Source organism: Carcharhinus amblyrhynchos, chromosome 28 (genome assembly GCF_965287045.1).
Source record: "Carcharhinus amblyrhynchos chromosome 28, sCarAmb.v2.hapA, whole genome shotgun sequence".
NCBI lineage: Eukaryota > Metazoa > Chordata > Chondrichthyes > Carcharhiniformes > Carcharhinidae > Carcharhinus > Carcharhinus amblyrhynchos.
Window position 1 is genome coordinate 506,855 of NC_137351.1, and position 21,346 is coordinate 528,200.

At 42.8% G+C, this 21,346-nt stretch overlaps 1 protein-coding gene across 4 annotated transcripts in view; it reads right to left on the reverse strand.

Annotated features, from left to right (window-relative positions):
* The window catches only part of mapk6 (mitogen-activated protein kinase 6), a 30,599-nt gene extending 12,517 nt beyond the window's left edge, over window positions 1–18,082 (reverse strand). The window contains exons 1-2 of one of the 4 annotated variants that reach the window (XM_080214204.1): window positions 17,651–18,082; window positions 5,706–6,906 (exon numbers count right to left, since the gene is read on the reverse strand). In XM_080214204.1, coding sequence (XP_080070330.1) covers window positions 5,706–6,260 — 555 coding nt within the window. In that variant the 5' untranslated portion in view covers window positions 6,261–6,906; window positions 17,651–18,082. Of the gene's footprint in view, window positions 1–5,705; window positions 6,907–12,233; window positions 12,254–12,388; window positions 12,408–14,074; window positions 14,187–17,650 lie in introns of those variants that run through there. The other 3 variants (XM_080214205.1, XM_080214207.1, XM_080214206.1) reach the window with 3 other exon arrangements.
* Window positions 18,083–21,346: the final 3,264 nt, after the last annotated feature.

The window sequence follows — 21,346 nt, forward strand, 5'->3', positions numbered from 1 at the left end:
AACTGCAAAGGTGATACCCTTTTCAACAAAAGGGATAAATGTGGCAGCTAGACATAAAGACACTGGACAAAAATAAACTATGCGTTTCCAAATAACAGTTAAATAAATGAACGTCAGCATGAATTTATTGAAGAAAGATCACGTTTGACAGAAGAGAGTGAATTCCTTGATGAAGTAACAGAAGGTTGCAAAGGGTAGTGTAGTCATTGTTGTGTACATGAATGCTCAAAAAAACTACCACATAATAAGGCCCAAGGGATTAAAAGGCCAATGGCAGCTTGGATACAAAACTGGTTATGGCACAAATTTTATAAGAAATGTAAGAGGAGACATGTGAGATGGCAAACACACAAATCTTTAATAATTACAGGATAAAATGAGAAGAACATATAAATGAACAATTAGCAAGATGACAATTGGCCCCCTCAAGCCTGCTCAGCCATTCAGATTATGACTAATCTGATTTTAAACAACTCCACATTCCCATCTACTCCTCCTGATAGCCTTTCACCCCCTTGCTCATTAACAATCTATCTGGCTCTGCTGTAAAAAAGAGGGTCTGTTTCCACCACCTTGAAAGGAAGTGTGTTCAAAAGGCTCACTGCCCTCAGAAAATAATGCTCCATATCTATCTTAAATGGGCAACGCCTTATTTTTTTAAACAGTGACCCCTTAGTTCTAGATTCCCCACAAGGGGAAACATTGTTTCCCCATCTACCCTGTCAGTTCTTGGAATGCTGTCGGGATTAGTTTCCTTGAACAGTGTCTGATGGAACCAACGAGGGAGCGAGCTATCTTAGATCTGGTGTGACTTAACGAGGCAGGAAGAATTAGGGATCTTATTGTGAGGGATCCTCTTGGGACGAGCGATCATTGTACAGTTGAGTTTTTGATGCCGATGGAGGATGAGAAAGTAGGGTCCCGAACCTGTGTCCTCTGTTTGAACAGAGGGGAGTACGATAGGATGAGAGAGGAATTGGCAAATGTAGATTGGGGGGGGGGGGGGGGGGGGGGGGGGGCGCAGATTGGTTGGTAGGACTGCTGAGGAACAGTGGAGGATCTTTAAGGAGATCTTTTACAGTACTCAGCAGAAATATATTTCGATGGTAAAGAAGGAATGTAGGGGAAGGGATAACCAGCCGTGGTTATCGAAGGAAATAAAGAAAAGTATTAAATTAAAAGCTAATGCGTTTAGAGTGGCTAAAAGTAGTGGGCGATTAGAAGATTGGGAAAGGTTTAAAAATCAAAGAATGACCAAGTAGTTGATAAAGAAAGGAAGAATTGACTATGAAGCTAAACTGGCACTAAATATAAAAAAGGACAGTAAGAGTTTTTACAAATATATAAAGAGGAGGAGGTTGGCTAGAGTGAATGTTGGACCCTTAGAGGATGAGAGGGGGGATTTAGTGGTGGGAGATGAGGAAATGACGGAGGCCTTAAATAAGTTTTTGCCTGGGTCTTCACGGAGGAGGATGCGAATAGTTTGCCGGATATTAAAGATAGAAGGATGGTAGGAGTTGAGGGCCTGAATGCAATTACTGTCACTAGAGAGGTAGTGCTTGATAGACTAACGGACTGATGGTGGACAAGTCCCCAGGGCTGGATGGAACACATCCCAGGGTTCTGAAGGAAATGGCAGAGGTGATAGTGGATGCCTTAGTGATTATTTACCAAAATTCGCTGGATTCTGGGGAAGTGCCAGAAGATTGGAAAACGGCTAATGTTACGCCGCTGTTTAAAAAAGGAAGCAGACAAAAGGCAGGGAATTATAGGCCGGTTAGTTTAACATCTGTGGTTGGAAAAATGCTTGAATCTGTCAAAGAAGAAATAGCGAGACACCTGGAAAGGAATGGTTTGATAGAGCAGACGCAGCACGGATTCATTAAGGGGAAGTCATGTTTGACAAATTTATTGGATTTCTATGAGGATGTGACTAGTGTGGTAGACAGAGGGGAATCGGTGGATGTGGTGTTTCTCGATTTTCAAAAGGCGTTTGATAAGGTGCCACACAAAAGGTTGCTTCAGAGGGTTAGGGTGCATGGAGTTGGGGGTAAGGTGTTGGCATGGATAGGGGATTGGTTGTCTAATAGGAGGCAGAGAGTTGGTATCAATGGGTTGTATTCTGATTGGCGGTTGGTGACTAGTGGAGTGCCCCAGGGATCAGTGCTGGGGCCTCAGCTATTTACCATTTATATAGGTGATCTGGAGGAGGGGGCTGAGTGTAGGGTAACAAAATTTGCTGATGACACGAAGATGAGTGGAAAAGCAAATTGTGCGGATGGTGTGGAAAGTCTGCAGAGGGATATGGATAGGCTGAGCGAGTGGGCGAGGACCTGGCAGATGGAGTACAATGTTAGCAAGAGTGAGGTTATCCACTTTGGCAGAAATAATAGTAGGAGGGATTACTATTTAAAGGGCGAAAAGTTGCAGCACGCTACGGTGCAGAGGGACCTGGGGGTCCTTGTGCATGAGTCGCAAAAACCCAGTCTGCAGGTGCAGCAGATGGTCAAGAAGACGAATAGAATGCTGGCCTTTATAGCGAGGGGGATAGAATATAAAAGCAGGGAGGTCTTGCTGCAACTGTACAGGGTACTGGTGAGGCCGCAGCTGGAGTACTGTGTGCAGTTTTGGTCGTCGCACTTGCGCAAGGATATTTTGGTCTTGGAGGGAGTGCAGAGGAGGCTCACTCGGCTGATACCGGAGACGAGGGGGTTGGAATATGAAGAGAGACTAAATAGACTGGGTCTGTACTCACTGGAGTTTAGAAGGATGAGGGGATATCTTATAGAGACGTATAAGATAATGAAAGGGATGGATAGGGTAGAGGTAGAGAGATTCTTCCTGCTTAGAAAGGATAGCAGGACTAGAGGGCACAGCCTCAAGATAGGGATTGGGGGGGGGGGGGGGGGGTGCAGTTTAGAACGGAGTTGAAGAGGAACTTCTTCACTCAAAGGGTGGTGAATCTCTGGAATTCTCTGCCAGTTGAAGTGGTGGAGGCTACCTCGCTAAATATATTTAAGTCACGGGTAGATAGGTTTTTCATAGACAAGGGAATTAAGGGTTATGGGGAGAAAGCAGGAAAGTGGAACTGATCCACTTCAGATCAGCCATGATCTTACCGAATGGCGGGGCAGGCTCGAAGGGCTAGATGGCCTACTCCAGCTCCTATTTCTTATGTTCTTAGGATTCGGTACATTTTAAAGCAAGTAGGTTCTTACTCTCCTACAACTCTTACAAATACAAACCTGGCCTGTCCAATCTTTCCTCATAAGACAACATTCCCATTTCAGTTAAAAAAAGCTGGTTTTAAAAAAAAACTTTTGGCTTTATTCAGAGAGTCAAGTTAATTCTTGAAACAACACTAGATAGGCCTCAGGTATTGTATTTGATTCTGGGCACCATGTTTGAGGAAAGATGCCAAAGCCTTAGGAGAAGATGCAGAAGCAATTTTCTTGGGATGTGGGATTTCAGGTGTACAGAGAGACCGGAGAAACTGAGTTACTCTTAAGGCAGAGTACGTTAAGAGAAGATTTGATTGAGATGTCCAAAACCATGAGGGGTTTTGATAGAATAAAGGAGTCAGTAACAAGAGAATGCAGATTTAAAGTAACTAACGAGCAAGAGGCAACCTGAAGAAACTTTTTAAAAGTATTGTTATAACCTGGAGTGCACTACGTGAAAGAGAAAATAGAATCAATGCTAGCTTTCAAAGAGAATTAGATACTTGAAAGGGGAAAAAGAAAATGCCATGGGAAGAATAGGACTCTGGTACAGCTATGCTGTTTCATTCTTTATTTTCTCTGAACTCTGTCCACTATAACTGAAAAGAGATTATGCCGCCTGTCTAAAGATCTTACTGCCATCAGGCTGGTTTACATTTCTTATGGAGTATCCACTGTAGGGATATGCCACTCCCTAATAAAACGTAATGCATGAATAGAAGCTTCCAGACATTTAATCAGCACACATGGAACAGATGCTAACCTTGTGAAAGATGTCAACATTTTAATGCCTTAATTTCCAAAGGGACTACAAAATGGGATGCCAGCAAGGTCACTCCAACTCAGTATTATTGCACACTACCCTTATCACATGCTGCCATTATAAAATTCTGCCAAAACATAACCCATGAGCTACACTATGGAATAAAGTCAGCAGTGAAAACAAAGATCTAGAAAGGTTATCCATCTGTAGTTTTGAGTGAATGGTTGAATAGCACAGTAAGAATGTCAGGATCCTATAATTCCTTGAATTTGGGTTTTGAACACACTCAAGTTTGTTTAAGTTTAATCTGATTGGCCTCAACAATCTCCTGAAAGTAATGGTCTATTCATAATCATGGAGTTTTACAGCACAGGAATAGGCCCACTGTGTCTGCACCATCCATCAAACACTTAATTCTAATCCCATTTTCCAGCACTCGTATTGCTACGGAATTGTAAATGCTCATCTGAATGGTTCTTGAATGTTGCAAGGGTTCCCATCTCAACCACCCTTCCAGATTCCTATCACCCTCTTGGTAAAAATATTTTTCCCCAAACCCTCTCACCGTAAATCTATGCCCACTGAATACTGACCCATCTCCTAAGGGGCCAAGTTTATCTCATGATTGTGTACAATTATGATTTAGAAACCTTATATACTGCAGATTTACTTACATTGATTTATTCAAGTGTGTTATTTGATTAAGCAGTTACTTTATTTTACTTCAGTCAGAATTTCAATTCCACATGAATACTATTTTAGAATAGGCAATTGATAGAAGAGCATGCTATTTATTTCTAACACTTAGAATAACCCTGCAAGTTTGAAATCCTAATTCAATTACCGCTACAATTTCCATTAAACATAGCTTCTCACACAGGCAATAAGAATGGCTTGTCTGAAAAGCAGAAATATAATCTTCTCAATTGGTCTAAAAACTTTGGAATTGATAGAAAGTGGTGTGGCAGAGAAAGCAAGAGCCTCGTACTTCTAGGTCAAAGAAAATGATAATGTGTGGGCACAGCAATTAAGGGCAATTTATATGCTAGCAAAAAAATCTGATAAAATGCAGCCTTATCTATCTGCTTACGATATGGAAATTACACAAGTAACAGCGGTAAAAGGAAAGCACTCATCTGACATTCAGCGTGAGGCAGATCTTCCTGCAGCTAGTTGACATAATGACCGAGTTTATGCAGACACAGAGCATTAAAAGTGAAAATGTTTTATTTTTTAGCATTGCTATTTCCTTGTTAAAAATGCACGCCAGTCCATGCTAAACCATAAGCACTGCATTACATTAGAGCTATGATGTACATTATGCACACCAATATGTAAAGACAAGCTGTTATCTAAAATTTACAAGACCATATGTCCAACAGAATACAACTCAGCTATAATTTCTGGAATGTGACATTTATTCTTCCATTCAAAAACCCACTGCTTTAAAACTATTTTTATTTTTTATTAAAAGGTTGCAAAAATTATGATTAAATATCATTTGGTGTAATGTTAAGCAATTTAGTTTACTCAATAAACCATATGAAAATTTTTCATTACAAATTGCTTGCATACATACTCCTCAGACAAATGAGGCACTACTCAATCCTCTTTAGACTATATTGTGCTCTTGCTAAATGTTACAGGAAAAGATCTGAAACAAATGACAGCCAGCACTAACAACTACCTTATTTGTTCATGGGTAAGAAATTAAAACTTACTTTGTGAGAGTAATGGGGATCCATGATGCGTGCCAGACCAAAATCCCCTATTTTCAGCACCAGATCCTCAGTGTTAATGAAGAGATTAGCCGGTTTGAGATCCCTGTGCAGAACATTAGCTGAATGGATGTATTTTAGCCCACGAAGCAGCTGGTACATGAAGAGCCTAGCATGCTCCTCTGAGAATGGACCCTGTTCCAACAACTTCGCTAGATCGGTCTCCATGTACTCTTGAACAATGTACACTGCATTCAGTTCTGTGATGGCACCCACATCATCAGACATCGGTATCCCACTTGGACCCAAAATCTCAAACACCTTCACTATGTTATCATTGTCAAGTCGTCGGATGATTTTGATCTCTCGCAAGGCATGTTTGACACTCTGTGGGTCACTCAGGACAATTTTCTTGACAGCCACTCGCTTGTCACAGTCATTGTCCACAGCAGAGAAAACCAGGCCATTGCCACCATACCCGAGTGGCTTCAAGTCCATATACCGAGCACCCAAATCAAAACCATGAATGTTCATTAAACTTCCAAACTTTTCTGCCATGTTGATAACCCTCAAGCTTTCCTCTTCTATCAGATGGCCAATCCTATGTCAAAACTAAGCTATTGAAAAATCAGCTTCGGCAACAAAGAGCAAGCCAACCTTAACCTTTACTTAACTTCAAGATATTTTCTCTTTGAAACGTATGCGCCATCTATCCTAGTGAAACAAGGTCAGCTCTGCCCCAGTTCAATCTTTCCTTTCAAGAATGAACAGCTTCAAAGAATAGAAATTCGGATCTGACCTAGGTCAGTAAACGTTAGGCTAATTCAAAAAAGGGCATCCCTGCAGACATTAAAAATTAAACTAAAGTTTGATTGCAACGGAATGAACTTTGACAGACAGATGCATCCAAACTACTGTTGTAAACAGGCTAACATTTAACAGGGTGTGTGACAATACATATATGTGTTATAAACCTCTACTGACATCCTCCTCATAGTGCAGATACATTCAGTGTAAGACTGGTCCTGAGCAGCATCATTCTACAGTGCTGATGAGCACTTTCTTTCCTTTTAACTAGAGCCTGGACAAGCAGTGAACTTGTGGCAGCTTTCTATCTCTAAAAGATGGCTCCCATTAATGATCAGGTGGCTCGAGCTCACCGCAGTCACAATCAAAGCTATCATCCATTTTATACTTGGACAACCTATAAAACAAAGAAAAAAAGAAACGTTAAGTAATAGATCCATAGACTTGGTATCAAACAATTGTATTCAAAGAACAAAATCTGTTTTTTTTTTGAAGAGAGAAAAACAAACCAGCTAGTAGCTTTGTAAGTGACGATTCTTTCAACTTAAAATACAGGATATTGAAGATGTGTTGCAGAAACTGCAAGTTTAAAAGGTGCTAATCTGCTAAATATTTTCTTGAGCAGCGTGCCTCTCCCCTGCTTATCTGGCTTTACAACCCAGTAATATAAACAGTGACAGGAATTTTCTTGGAGTGTCAGCACTGTTGTACTCTGTAGCCTCTTCTATTTCAAGATCTGAGTATTGCATTACAAACTTTGAGATTAGGGAGGAGGTTCAATAAATGGGGAGGATGAAAAGAGAACGTAACTAAAAACAAACTATGGTTACAGTACATATGGAAATGATCAAATTGCAGCTAGTTGATGATTTAGTTGATTTGAGCTTAAACTATTCAGTTCCAATTTGTAACAGACAAGGGCAGTTTGCGCACCCGTATATTCAACGTAATATTTCCCTATAACCAACCTGCATGTTTAATTTACTTTCATATCAAGATATTTACAGATGCTTGCAACAAAAATTGAGTTGAACAAAAACACAAGATTGCATCGAAACATAAGTAACACTAAACAGTCTCCTGTTTTATAACATATTTATTGAATACTTGACAGGCCTTTGGACATCAAGTCAGTGGATTCAGAGTTTTAATCTTTGTGGACACAAAGTATTTAAAATGGGAATTTGGGATTTTAAAATATTCATTGTTACTACTTAATTAGCAAGCAAATTTGCACCATTTCTCCAGAACACCTATCCAGTAACCAAAGATGATATCATTATTCTATATGCTTTGAGATGCTTACAGCACTAGTTCACCACTGACAGTTTGGAAACAACAGGAAGTCTGAAGTAAAACAATTATGTGACGAAGTAAAAATAAAAGTGATGCTATTTCAGTAAAGTTTGATATTTAATTACTGTTCCGAGTTTCAAGAAAGTTGTCATGAACATCGGGACACAAGACTGATTCCCACGCATGCCATAGATGCATTCTAACTGCATATGAATTACATTTTAAAAATTCTGTTTGAATTAGAAGCCACAAGCATCGATACCCAAGTTGAACATTGCATATCTCTGTTTGGACGAAACAAAGTGATCAATAAAATGCCTAAACTCCAGGAGTGTTTTTACACTGTGCACAAATGGCTAAAATAACGTAAGTCATTTTGTAGTTATGACAATGTTAGTCAGGTCAAACCACTCCCCAACCCCATTATCAGGCATACAATCTTGATGGAATAAACTTAATTGAGTACAAAATAAATCTTGCAGCTCCTGTGGCTTAAATATTAAGCATGGTAAGCGCTCAATTTACCCAAATCTCTCCATCTGCATTTAATACAGACAGAACAGATGGTTCTTAGAAAGGGATAAGTAAACATGTCCAACATTTGCATTTCATTTTTGAAGCAAAATTTAGATTTCAAACACGTTCTCTCATCTCTACTCATGAATGTGCCCATCATATCAGTTTAATGAACTGCTACACACAATGACCATCCTGTATGTATTTTAATCTGGTTTCAGGAGTTTATAAAACTTGTGCACATACTTGAATTACTTAATCAACAAATAGAACACCGAAAATGAAATTTTCCTTAGAAGGACAAGAAGACTCAAAGGACAATTTATGGTTGATTTTCTTTATCCAAACTTTGCACGGATATAGGGAGAAAAGACATATGAGCCTGGAATTTGTTTCACTTTTACAACCCCAAAGTTATAAAATTTGGTCAACGTCGCACCCGCTTTTGTCAAAAAGAAAAAAAACTAAAGAGTTTTTCCAATCTAATCAGAATATGCTGGAATGCTAAATGTTTTAACTTTTGTGCAATGAATAAAGATAAAATTGATTAAGCAACTCAAGCTCTTTAACGCCCTATGCTTTTTGGTTCCTTGGTTGTCATTATTACATGCATTCATTCAGGTTATGTGAAATCAATATCCTAGGGGCATACCATATGGACCAGCCATATCAATATTGTGGCTCCAACAGGTCAGAGGCTGAGAATTCTGAGGTGACTCTCCTGAATTTCCCCACCATTTACAAGGCACAAGTTAGCAGTGTGATGGAACATTTCCCAATGTTGCTCTCGCAACACTTAAGAAGCTGGACACCATCCAGGACAAAGCAGTTCCCTTGATCTGCACCGCATCACCTTAAAGACGATCAACACTCCTACAGTGTCACTTGGTCAAAATCATGGAACACTCTCCATAGCAACATTTTGCAGTCTATGTGATGTAGATACATGCAACAGTTCAAGAAGCTGGCTCAGCACCACCTTCAAGGGCAATTAGAAATGGGTAATAAACGTTAGCCATGCTACTGATGCTCACATCTCATGAACGAGGGTGACAAGGTGGCACAGTGGTTAGCACTGCTGCCTCACAGTGATTGGCAACCAGGTTCAATTCCTAGCTTAGGTCACTGTCTGTGTGGAGTCCGCATGCTCTGCCCCTGTCTGCATGGGCTTCCTCTGGGTGCTCTGGTTTCCTCCCACAGTCCAAAGATGGGTTAGGCGGATTGGCCGTTCTAAATTGACCCTTAATGTCAGGGGGCTAGCTAGGTTAAATGCATAGGGTTATGGGGATAGGGCATGGGTGGGATTGTGGTCAGTGCAGACTCGATGGGCCTCCTTCTGCACTGTATGATTCCGTGAAAAAAAAGTGACACAATTTGGGTGGCTTTGAATGGACCAACAGATGGCTACATCTCCCAATCCAACAAAAAAAAATAGAATTTTGTACAGAATGACATTGGGGATGGGGGGGGGGGGGGGGGGGGGGGGGGCGGTGATTATATGGAAAACAATTAATCCATAAGTTTCCCACCAGATACTTTATTTCATATAGGAAACATCATTGCGATGGGCCTTCATGTTTATCATATTCTAATTACTTTTCATATTTTGCATAGATCAAAACAATGATGCATTTCACACTGTTTACAGACCATAAGTTTACAAATTATTGCCTCTTAAGATGTAATTTGAAAGGCAAATGTGCACCACGGTCAATATAAATGTAATACTCCAGAGTGGGAAGATTTCAATTTAAAACTCAGACCTCCTCATTTGGAACTCCCAATCTCTGCCGTACTATTGGAGAGGTAGTAACCACCTGTTTCCCAAAAAAGGGAGAAATTGCGTAATCAAAAGCTGTTCAAGATGCTGCTGATTAAGCAGCGAATGCTGCAAGACACTCACCTTCTGCACTAAAGCTTGGAATTTTAAGATGACAGAGCAGCAGATTAGTTTTGTAAATCCAGTTTTCTTAAAATGCTCAATATTTAACCCAAAACAGTGTACAGGACAAAACAAGATACTCTGCAAGAGTCCCAACACCGATTCTAATTAAATGCTCAAACTGAGGCTGGAGAAAGGGTCAAAGTGAAGAAAAAAAAGGTAATTGGGTTAAATGCCACAATTGAATCAGAAAGTTGAGTTGAAGCATTCCCATTGTTAACTTAATGCACAATATTAGTTTTAAAGTTGCTCCAGAGCTACTTAAACTTAGTACAAGTCAAACTTCCGCACACATCTTAGCTTCCTACTGTAAACAGTCTGCAAGTACTCAACAGGGAGGGTGGGGTGTGTGTGTGTGTGTGTGTGTGTGTGTGTGTGTGTGTGTGTGTGTGTGTGAGAGAGAGAGAGAGAGAGAGAGAGAGACTGAGACCACCAGCAGCACCTAATGGTAAAGTCTCAACAATAACAAACGGACCACATTTTTGTAATACTTCAATTTCATTTGGTCAGGATTATTATTTAAAGACAGCACTAAGCCGGATTATGATTATAGAACATGCTGGAAATACTCAGATCAGGCAGCATCCGTGGAGCGAGAAACAGAGCTAACATTTCAGGTTGACCTTTCATTGACCTGCTGAATTTTTCCAACATTTTCTATGTTTCTATTTCGTATTTCCAGTGTCTGCTGTATTTCTGATTTTTAGTTATTGTAATCATTGTCTGGAATTTAAAAATTTACAACACATTTTTAGAGAAAGGGCAGGGAAACTTCCAATAAAGTATGCAAACATTCTGGCTCATGCTGAAAATGCTCCCCACCATACAACCAGAACAAAAGCATCCTCTAGGATTTGACAAAAGTAACTTAGTACATCATCATCACACCATTAATAAATGCATTAAAACGTATTTTCTTAGAGGCCCTCAAGAACTCAGCGTCCTTGTATGTTGACAGAATACCTAATTTAACATGGCAGATAAATAAATCACATCCCGAGGATCCTTGATTAGTGGCTCATGGTGTATCCTTAACCAACACTTACTGATTCTATTCATATTTTCCTCATACTCAGTCATTCAGAACTTAGTTGCGCTAACTTACAATGTCATCCCAGTAACTTCCACTGCAAATATTTCATTTAACATAACCATGCCCACTTTATATAACACACACACACCTTACATTTTGGACTAAATTCTGGGGACTAATTGAGCGACCTCATGTTCCCTCACCACTCCCCCCCACCCCGCCCAAAAAAAACTTTTGGCTTTGCAGCAGGTCAAAGTGATCAATGCTTAAAAACTTCAAGACAGCTTAGCTTTATTTATTTGCATTTCCTGTTACGACTTTTATTAATTTGGTTCAAATGATTAAGTTAAATGAAATTTACTGGAATGAAAAGCTCTCAGTTGCTCAAAATGTTTCCACAATTTTAAACCATCAATTGAAGCACTCATCTGTCATATTTAAGGTGGAGTCATAAACCCTAGTCATGATATAGTTACAAAATGGAATTTCCTATCCCATATCTGACAACATGGTACTTGAAAAAAGTGTTACGTCACAGTTTTGACACAGAAACAGGACTGTAGCCTCTAGCCTTACTTTCCTCTACCCCCAACTACAATCTTCCCAATGAAAATAAAATCTGAACATTTAATTCAATATCTGATTAAAAGCTACAATACAAGCTTCTCTCACACTGTTGCCTCCTTGCACATTTTCAAAAAGTCCTCCAAACCATTGCCACCAGAACTAAAAATCATCTTCTCGTAATAGCGACAGAAACATAAGCAACGTGCTCGCCACAACACCACCTGTAAATTATGTACGAAACTGCGCTGATAAAAAAACAACTTCTTAAAAATTATCGTGTTCAATTATCAAACTTCAAAACCTTCGCTGCTCTATTCCATATTAAACTGTACATGGCACACTGGCCACACTGTCAAACACTGACATTTACCTGATTTGTCACAAGTATACAGTGAAAAGCATTGTTTGTTGCATGCTGTAGACAAAACATACTGTTCATAGGTAAGGAAAGGAGAAAGTTCTTAATATAGTGTTCAGAAACATAGAACAGGAGTAAAAGATACAATTAGAAGGTATGCTGCTCACAGTTAGCAACAAAGTCGTAGGAATGAATCGAAATTAGTTAACTCAAAAAAAAGGAAAGCCCGTTTAGTAATGTCCACAGTTGGAAAGTAATTTTTAGCAAAGAATTACCCTCGGGCAGAGAAAAAAAATCCCCAGCAGAGAAAGTCATCACGTGGTGGAGTAATCCAGCATTGATCTCATTTCAATGGAGTGTTACTGAGGTAATGACATAGGTAATCTAAAACTCGATTATAATTCCGCCAATTGTATCCAAGGTAAATTAAAAAGCAGCCCAGTGTCCGCGAACTTTAGAGAGGACCACTGTGAACCGCTACTTCGATCACGGCCACGATTTTTAAGGCTAGGACTTGAAAGAGATCAGGCTTCACAAATTAATACGGTTTCGATCAGGTTAGTAAAACAGAGGCGTGGAACATCACCCAACCGAGTCACATTCGCTTGGGACGGTCATTCAAACCCGCCATTGCCGTCACAGGAAAATAACCCGCAACTTCTTGTTAAGAGAAAAAAAACCCACATGAGTCACATGAAAATGAGCCACGTCGTCTCCTACGAGCAAGCCGAGTCGTTGACGTTTCGTATTACCCTAGAAATATTACTCACTGTCTCGAGGCTTCAATTTTACTCGTATGGGATGGTGGGATTACGGAAAGAACCTCATCGTTCACAATAAAAAGAGAAGGATTGAGAGAGACTTCCTGCGGTCAGTTCTTGCGCAAAGTCGAATCACCTTGTCGTTTTGATGTAGAAACAGACGGTGGAGGAAACATTGGGGGGGGGGGCAGGGAAGGAATGTCTTCAAAATGTATTCACGTGGGTTGCATTAAAATTCCATTGTTGCACTTTATAAAAGGATTGTTTAAATCCAAAGTAGCTTCAAAGGGGGATAAAGAGTAAATTTTTCTTAAGTAGCTCCAAAAGGGGAAAAAAGTGGGGATTTGGGGGGGGGGGGGGGGGGAAGACAAAATGAAACACCTTATTGGAGCCTCACCGCGTGTTGTTGAAACAATGAGGAGAGACTCAGTGATCCAGAGCCTCTGTGGCCGGAGACACACACAATGCACTTTATCTCTATGGGGGCTGTGACAACTTCATTTAAAACTCAGCTCTGCTCACTACCAGGATTGTAATCTCGGTGATTTAGTTGGGTGCCCGCACAGTGTGTGTGTGAGCTAACTTTTTAAAACGACGTCTTCACCACCAACAAAAACCCCCACTCCCAACCATTGAGAAAGAAAGAAGCCGTACCGGTCCACCAACACTTAATGGAGGGGGGGGGGGGGCAAACTTGATGGCTGCCGGAAATGTCCCGCCCCCTTTCGGCGACTGCCGCTCACTGATTGGCGGATTGCGCCCGCCCATCGAAGCCGGCTCCGTCGCTGATTGGGCCGCGCGGCTGTCAGTCACAAACTCGGCAGCTCTTAGCTTCTTCAAACCGAGTTATTTTATATTAAAAAAGAAAAAGAAGCCGGTTCACGGGGAGAGTGATTAACCTTGACGGGGATGAGAGGAGCGGGGTGGGGGTGAGAGTGAAGGAGGCGCGGTGTCTCCCTCTCTTCCTCCCCCCCCAGGGCCGGCCTCCCTCTCAGACAAAGGAGACTCGGCGACAGAGACTTTCCTCTCACACACACACTTCCAATCGAATTAAATTAAACCCCCTCCCCACCGGCCCCGCTAACTACTCACTCGGCGTCCCAAAAGCATGAGGAGAAGCTCTGAGTGTGGCGCCGCCGCTCAGTCCCAGCCCGGCCGCCCTCCCGCTGCCGGTCTCGCCGCCGCTGCCGCCGGGAGAAGGCGCAGCAACCCAGACCCAGCATGCAGCGCGCGGCCCCTACCCGACAGACCCCGCGCCACCCGGCCCGGCGGGAAATTCAAACCCAGCATAGCCCAGCCCTACACTCACCCACACTCCTGTAACAATCCCCATACACCACCCTGCAGCAGCATGGCCCAGCCCTACACTCACCCACACTCCTGTAACAATCCCCATACACCACCCTGCAGCAGCATGGCCCAGCCCTACACTCACCCACACTCCTGTAACAATCCCCATACACCACCCTGCAGCAGCATGGCCCAGCCCTACACTCACCCACACTCCTGTAACAATCCCCATACACCACCCTGCAGCAGCATGGCCCAGCCCTACACTCACCCACACTCCTGTAACAATCCCCATACACCACCCTGCAGCAGCATGGCCCAGCCCTACACTCACCCACACTCCTGTAACAATCCCCATACACCACCCTGCAGCAGCATGGCCCAGCCCTACACTCACCCACACTCCTGTAACAATCCCCATACACCACCCTGCAGCAGCATGGCCCAGCCCTACACTCACCCACACTCCTGTAACAATCCCCATACACCACCCTGCAGCAGCATGGCCCAGCCCTACACTCACCCACACTCCTGTAACAATCCCCATACACCACCCTGCAGCAGCATAGCCCATTCTCACTATTCCCATATACCATCCTGCACTCACACACTTACCACTTCAACAATCCCCATACGTCACCTGCTGTCATCTTCTTGCAGCAGCATAGACCACCCAAAAACTCCACAGACACTCAAACATACAACAGCACCAATCCCCGTACATCATCCTGCCACCTCCTGGCAGCAGCAGCATAGCCCAACCCCACCTATCCCATACACTCACAAATAGTATTGCAACAATCCCCATACATCACCCTGTAGCAGCGTGGCCCATTCTCACCATTCCCATATACCACTTGCACTCACACGTACTTCAAGAGTCCCCATATACCACCCAGCACTCACACATACTACTTCAACAATCCCCATATACCACGCTGCACTCACATATACCTCTTCAACAATTCCCATGTACCTCCTGCACACACACATACCACTGCAACAAAAAAAGGTGTGCATTCAAAATGGTGCAGGAGAGAAATATGTGTATTTAGGAGCAGGAAATCACAATTCATAACTTAGTTATTAACTAGTATAAAGTATGATCATAGGTGGTACAGTGGTTAGCCCTGCTGCTTCACAGCGCCAGGGACCCAGGGGCGATTCCTCGCTTGGATCATTGTGCAGAGTCTACACATTCTCCTTGTCTCTGTGGGTTTCCTCCGGGTGCTCTGGTTTCCTCCCACAATCCAAAGGATGAGCTGGTTAGGTGCATTGGCCATGTTAAATTCTCCCTCTGTTTACCTGAACAGGTGCCGGAGTGTGGCGACTAGAGGATTTTCACAGTAACTTAATTGCAGTGTTAATGTAAGCCTACTTCTGATATTAATAAATGAACTTTAAAACATTCTCATCATCCCCGTGTACCATCATGCACTCACACATACCAATTAAATAACATTTAGAAAAGGTGTGCATTCAAAAAGACAAGCAGGAAACAAGCATGCATTCAGGAGCAGGAAATCACAATTCATGATCTAGTTATTAACTAGTTTAAATTATGATCAACACTCCCTATCCGGGTTAGATATTGTACACCCCTGACAGAGTCTGAACCAATTTTTAAAAATCTCCCCAGATTAAATGTTTCCATTGCAGAACAAAGATCTGTGGCACAATGGTTAGGACTGTTGCCTCACAGGACCAGGAACATGGGTTCGATTCCTGGCTTGGGTCATTGTCTGTACGGAGTTGCACGTTCTTCCTGTGTCTGTGTGGGTTTCTCCGGTTGCTTCGGTTTCCTCCCAGTCTGAAAGACGTGCTGGTTAGGGGCATTGGCCATGCTAAACTCTCCCTCAGTGTACCCGAATAAGTGCTGGAGTGTGGCGACTAGGGGAATTTCACAGTAACTCCATTGTAGTGTTAATGTAAGCCTTACTTGTGACACGAATAAATAAACTTTTTTCAGTTTCCAATGCGACTTTAAATTTCTTTTCTCTGCAGCCAGATCTAAACATTCGCCTTTTTTGTTGCTCAATTATAAATGTATCTGCCTCTCACCTTCTGTGGGTGCTGTCGCAACTATAACTTGGCCTGACAGGCGCATATGTTCAAGTTGTGCTTTTATTCCTCGCTTAATCTATAAAAGTTCAGGGAAAATCCACAGTTGGAAGCAACTTTTATGATGCGCCCCCGGTGCCTGATTCATATGACACGACAATGATGAAATAACATGGATTACCATAGTAACCAGAAATACAATGAAATGACCAAACAATCAATTTAATGGGTCTTGTTTTTTTGAAGTTTTACAGTAAACTGTGTAACGTTACCCGTGGTAGGTTTTGCCATTTGCTTTAACCATTGCTATTCTAGGAACAGCAGCGGACCGGAAAGACACATCGAGGTTCAGGAGCACCTGTGTAACTACCGCCTCCAAGCGTTGTTTCTTATTTTGTTTTATTTTCTTGGGAAATCGGGTCGCCGGATTTGTCAGGTAATGTTCTGCAATGTCCGAGCCAATGCGGTTATATTTCAAGCGTGGCTCTGGATTAAATAGGGAAAGCCCTATGCTGTATGAAACAGATACAAGGGAACATACTCCCTAGGATGTAAAACAAAAGACAGAAAAATGCTGGAGAATCTCAGCAGATCTGACAGTATCAGGAAATAAAGCTAACGTTTCTGGATGACCCTCCAACGGAGCTTCCAGACTCGAAATGTTGGCCTTATTTTCTCACCACAGATGCTGTCGGACCTGATGAGATTTTCCAGCATTTTCTGTGCCTATATCAAATAGATGTTGCTTGTAATCCTCCATTCCACATTAGGGGCATTTTGTAACCCTTGGGCTAATTAGCAACACAAAGACAATTCTAATATATACATAATGTTGTGTCTGGTTTTGGAAAATGGATGAGCGGCAATGGATATCTGAATAAATGCAAACAGGCCAGATAAATCCAATAATGGTGTAAATTAAATGCGGGAGAAACCGGTTTATTCTTGCCGCTGCACAGTTGATATTGAAGTTTCCAGTTATAACTGTGAACGAAGCGGAGTTGCAAAATGAAACGCTTTGAGCGATATCACCGCTTCTAACTGGGCAGGACGCCGATTGTACATCACACCAAGTCAACAGCGAACAAAAACAGTAACATTTCACCCCAACTGACTTCTGAACGACAATAGCCGCTTTCAACAGACGAGCTAAATGTAGCTATTCCAATGAGTGCAAAGCTAAACACGTAAATACAAGAGACAGCTGCCGATAGCAATTAATATTAGCCAGGACAGAGCGGGTGGGAGCCCCAAAATCCAGCCTCAAACATGCACTAATCACTTAGAAAGTGGCAAGTTTCTTGCGAAGCAGCTTACCATTTTTTTCTGTCTGTTGGTGTTTGGCAGCGGTTAATTCAAGGACTGCCGCTCCATTCACTAAACTTTGATGACACAAAAGCGGGCGAATAGACTCCACGTTCTCGAGAAGCGAGCACTAATTCTGTTTTTTGTTATTATTAAATGTTTAAGCTGCTGTTACTGTAGCATTCCATTTGCTACAAGTCTAAAAAGCCAGGGGCGAGTGGCTGGCTGCGTGTCAGACGAATTGAAATTGCAGGAGTTTGTTGCTGCTTTGAGAGTATCGGAGGCGGCTCCTTGTATCAGTTTCAAAGGCAATGTCATTGTCAGTGTCAAAGCTGCAGTGACGCATCGAGCTCGTAAACAGAAAGCCAGCCCACATCTCCTCGTCTTGCACAATCACCATTGCCCGCAGCACCCAGATAAACACACTTGTACTTTCCCTCTCCCAGGCTAAACCCATGAAGGGGGATTTTGGGGGGGAGGGGTGGTCTGCAGGGACAACATTCATCCCTAGGGATCACATACAAAAAAACCCGCTAGTCGAAACTGACCTCCGCAGACATTTTCCAGCAAATCAGGAAATGTTCGGAAGGGTCTAGCAGCTTCTGTGAAGATAGACGCCAGAATTAAGGTTTCTTTTTCAGAGTCGATGAACCTTTGGGTCAGAATTTCTATTTGTGGGTCGAAAGTGCTGGAAAATCTCAGCATCTAGGAGGAGGGAATACAGCCTGTCTAGATGACCATTCCTCAGAGCAGTGGGTCAGGTGCCCCCCTCCCCCGCCGCAACTCAATCTGCGGAATTACTCACTCGTCCTGATCAGATTTCAAGTTTGGTGGTGGGGGGGCGGGGGGGAACTTCTGGTCACTTCTTAAATCATGTGCCGCTGTAAAGCAACAGACTGTATTACAATTGGCTGGATATAAATAACGTGAAGCAAATGTTGTGGGAGCACTTTTTACCCTCTCTGTAGGCTATAACCCCCCTCGACTGCATTCCATTGTCCTGATTATTATTGATGGTGCAGTAAGGGTTTTTGTTTCCCCTGTTGAGTGGTTTGGAAGGCAGGACAAGGTTACCCACTTCAATAGTGACAACACAGGAGGAGGCTATTCGGCCCATCTTGTCTGTGCTGCCTGTCTGCAGTTCAGGACCACTCCCTCACCATTTCCCCAGAGTCCTGCAAAATTTTTGATATTGATCCGATTGCTTTTTGGAAGCTGCGGTTGAACCTGTCACCACCATGCTCTCAGCCAGTACATTCCAAGTCCTCACCCAGTCATTGTGTAAACATGGATTCCTGCCCCCTCTCATTGTCCCGCATTACTTCTTTTGCAAATGACCTTCAACCTGTGCCCTCTAGTTCCCAAGGACAATTTCTCTCATACCTACTCTGTCTGGGCCCCTCATGATTTTGAACACCTTACAGCATGCCAGATCTCTGGAAAACTATGGCACAGTTCCACTACTTTGCAATCTAGCCCTCTCCGTCTAACTTATAGAATCCCTACAGTGCAGAAAGAGGTCATTCAGTCCATCAAGTCTGCACTGACTCTCCAGAAAAACATTTTTACCATAGCTAATCCACATTCTAAACATCTTGGGACACTAAGGGGCAAGTCGCAAAACCCCAGCTTACAGGTGCAGCAGGTGGTCAGGAAGGCGAATGGGATGCTGGCCTTCATCGCAAGGGGGATTGAGTATAAAAGTAGGGAGGTCTTGCTGCGGCTGTACAGGGCACTGGTGAGGCCGCAGCTGGAGTACTGTGTGCAGTTTTGGTCACCGCACTTACGCAAGGATATTTTGGCCTTGGAGGGAGTGCAGAGGAGGTTTACTAGGCTGATGCCGGAGTTGAGGGGGTTGAGCTATGAGGAGAAGCTGAATAAATTAGGCTTGTACTCGTTAGAGTTTAGAAGAATGAGGGGAGATCTCATTGAGACGTATGAGATGATGAATGGGTTGGATAGGATAGAGGTGGAGAGACTCTTCCCGCTCAGAAAGGATAGTAGGACTAGGGGGCACAGCCTCAAGATAAAGGGGGGTCCGTTTAGAACGGAGTTGAGGAGGAACTTCTTCACTCAAAGGACAGTGAATCTCTGGAATTCTCTGCCCGTTGAAATGGTGGAGGCTGCCTCGCTAAATATTTTTAAAATGCGGGTTGATGGGTTTTTGATAAGAGAGGGGACTAAGGGTTATGGGGAGAGGGCGGGAATGTGGAACTGAGCCACGACAGATCAGCCATGATCTTATTGAATGGTGGGGCAGGCTCGAAGGGCTAGATGGCCTACTCCTGCTCCTATTTCTTATGTTCTTACGTTCTTAACCTGCACACCTTCGGACTGTGGGAGGAAACCAGAGAATCTGGAGGAAACCCACACAGACATGGGGAGAACATGCAAACTCCACACAGTCACCCAAAGCTGGAGTTGAACTGGGGTCCCTGGTGCTTGGGGCAGCAATGCTAACTACTATGTCACTATGTGGCATGAAGGCTAATAATAGTCATAGAATGGTTACCACAAAGTAAGAGGCTATTTTGTCCATTGTGTTCAGAACAGTTCTCCATAAGAACAGCTCATAAGTCTCACTCTCCCACCTTTTCCTCTAGCCTTACAATTTTGTCTGATTTTCTTTTGAAGGCCTCAATTGAATCTATCTCCATTCCGCCCCCAGATCCTAACCACCCTTGTGTGTGTAGGAACGCTTTTGCTCATGTTGGCATTGCTTTTCTGCCAATCACCTTAAATCAGCGCCCTCTGAATCTCTATACTTAGATCATAAGACCATAAGACACAGGAGCAGAATTAGGCCACTCGGCCCATCGAGTCTGCTCCAGCATTCAATCATGGCTGATATTTTTCTGATCCCCATTCTCCTGCCTTTTCTCCATAACCTCGATCCCTTTATTAATCAAGAACCTATCTATCTCTATGTTAAAGACACTCAATGACCTGGACTTCACAGCCTTCTGCAGCAACAAGTTCCGCAGATTCATCACTCTCCGACTGAAGAAATTCCTCCTCACCTTTGTTTTAAAGGGTTGTCCCTTTAGTTTGAGGTTATGCCCTCTGGTTCTAGTTTTTCCTACTAGTGGAAGTATCCTCTCCACATCCACTCTATCCAGGCCTTGCAGTATCCTATAAGTTTCAGTTGTGCTTCTGCCAATAGTTTGTTCCAACCTACTTTGTCCAGACCCATCTATCATATCTCTTCTCAACCTTCTCTTCTCCACAGAGAACAGCCCTGGCTTCTCCAATTATCTACGTTGCTGAGATTCCTCTTCCCTGGAACTGATCTCATGAATTATTTCTGCATCCTCTCCAATGCCTTCCTGAAGTGCCCCACAATTGGACACAATACTGCAGTTAAGGCCAACGCAGTGTTTCATAAAAGTTACATTGCTACCTGTCTTATCGCATGCCCTCACCAAGGATGCGTTGGGGGCTGTTGTAAAGGATTGTCCCAGAATATCCTATCTGTACATATCTCTGGCAAAATTAGCAGCATTCCCTTCAGAGAGAGAGTACATTGTTGACAAGCTCAGCTGTGCATTTAATCCACTCAACTATTGGACACTTCACTCTAAATTTTCTGACATTTTTTGACATCCATGGCCACTCATTTTGGGTAAATAAAAGCAGGAAGGGTTAGAAATACTGAGCAGGTCAGGCTGCAACTGTTGAGCAATTGTCATCAACCTGTTATTTTCTCTC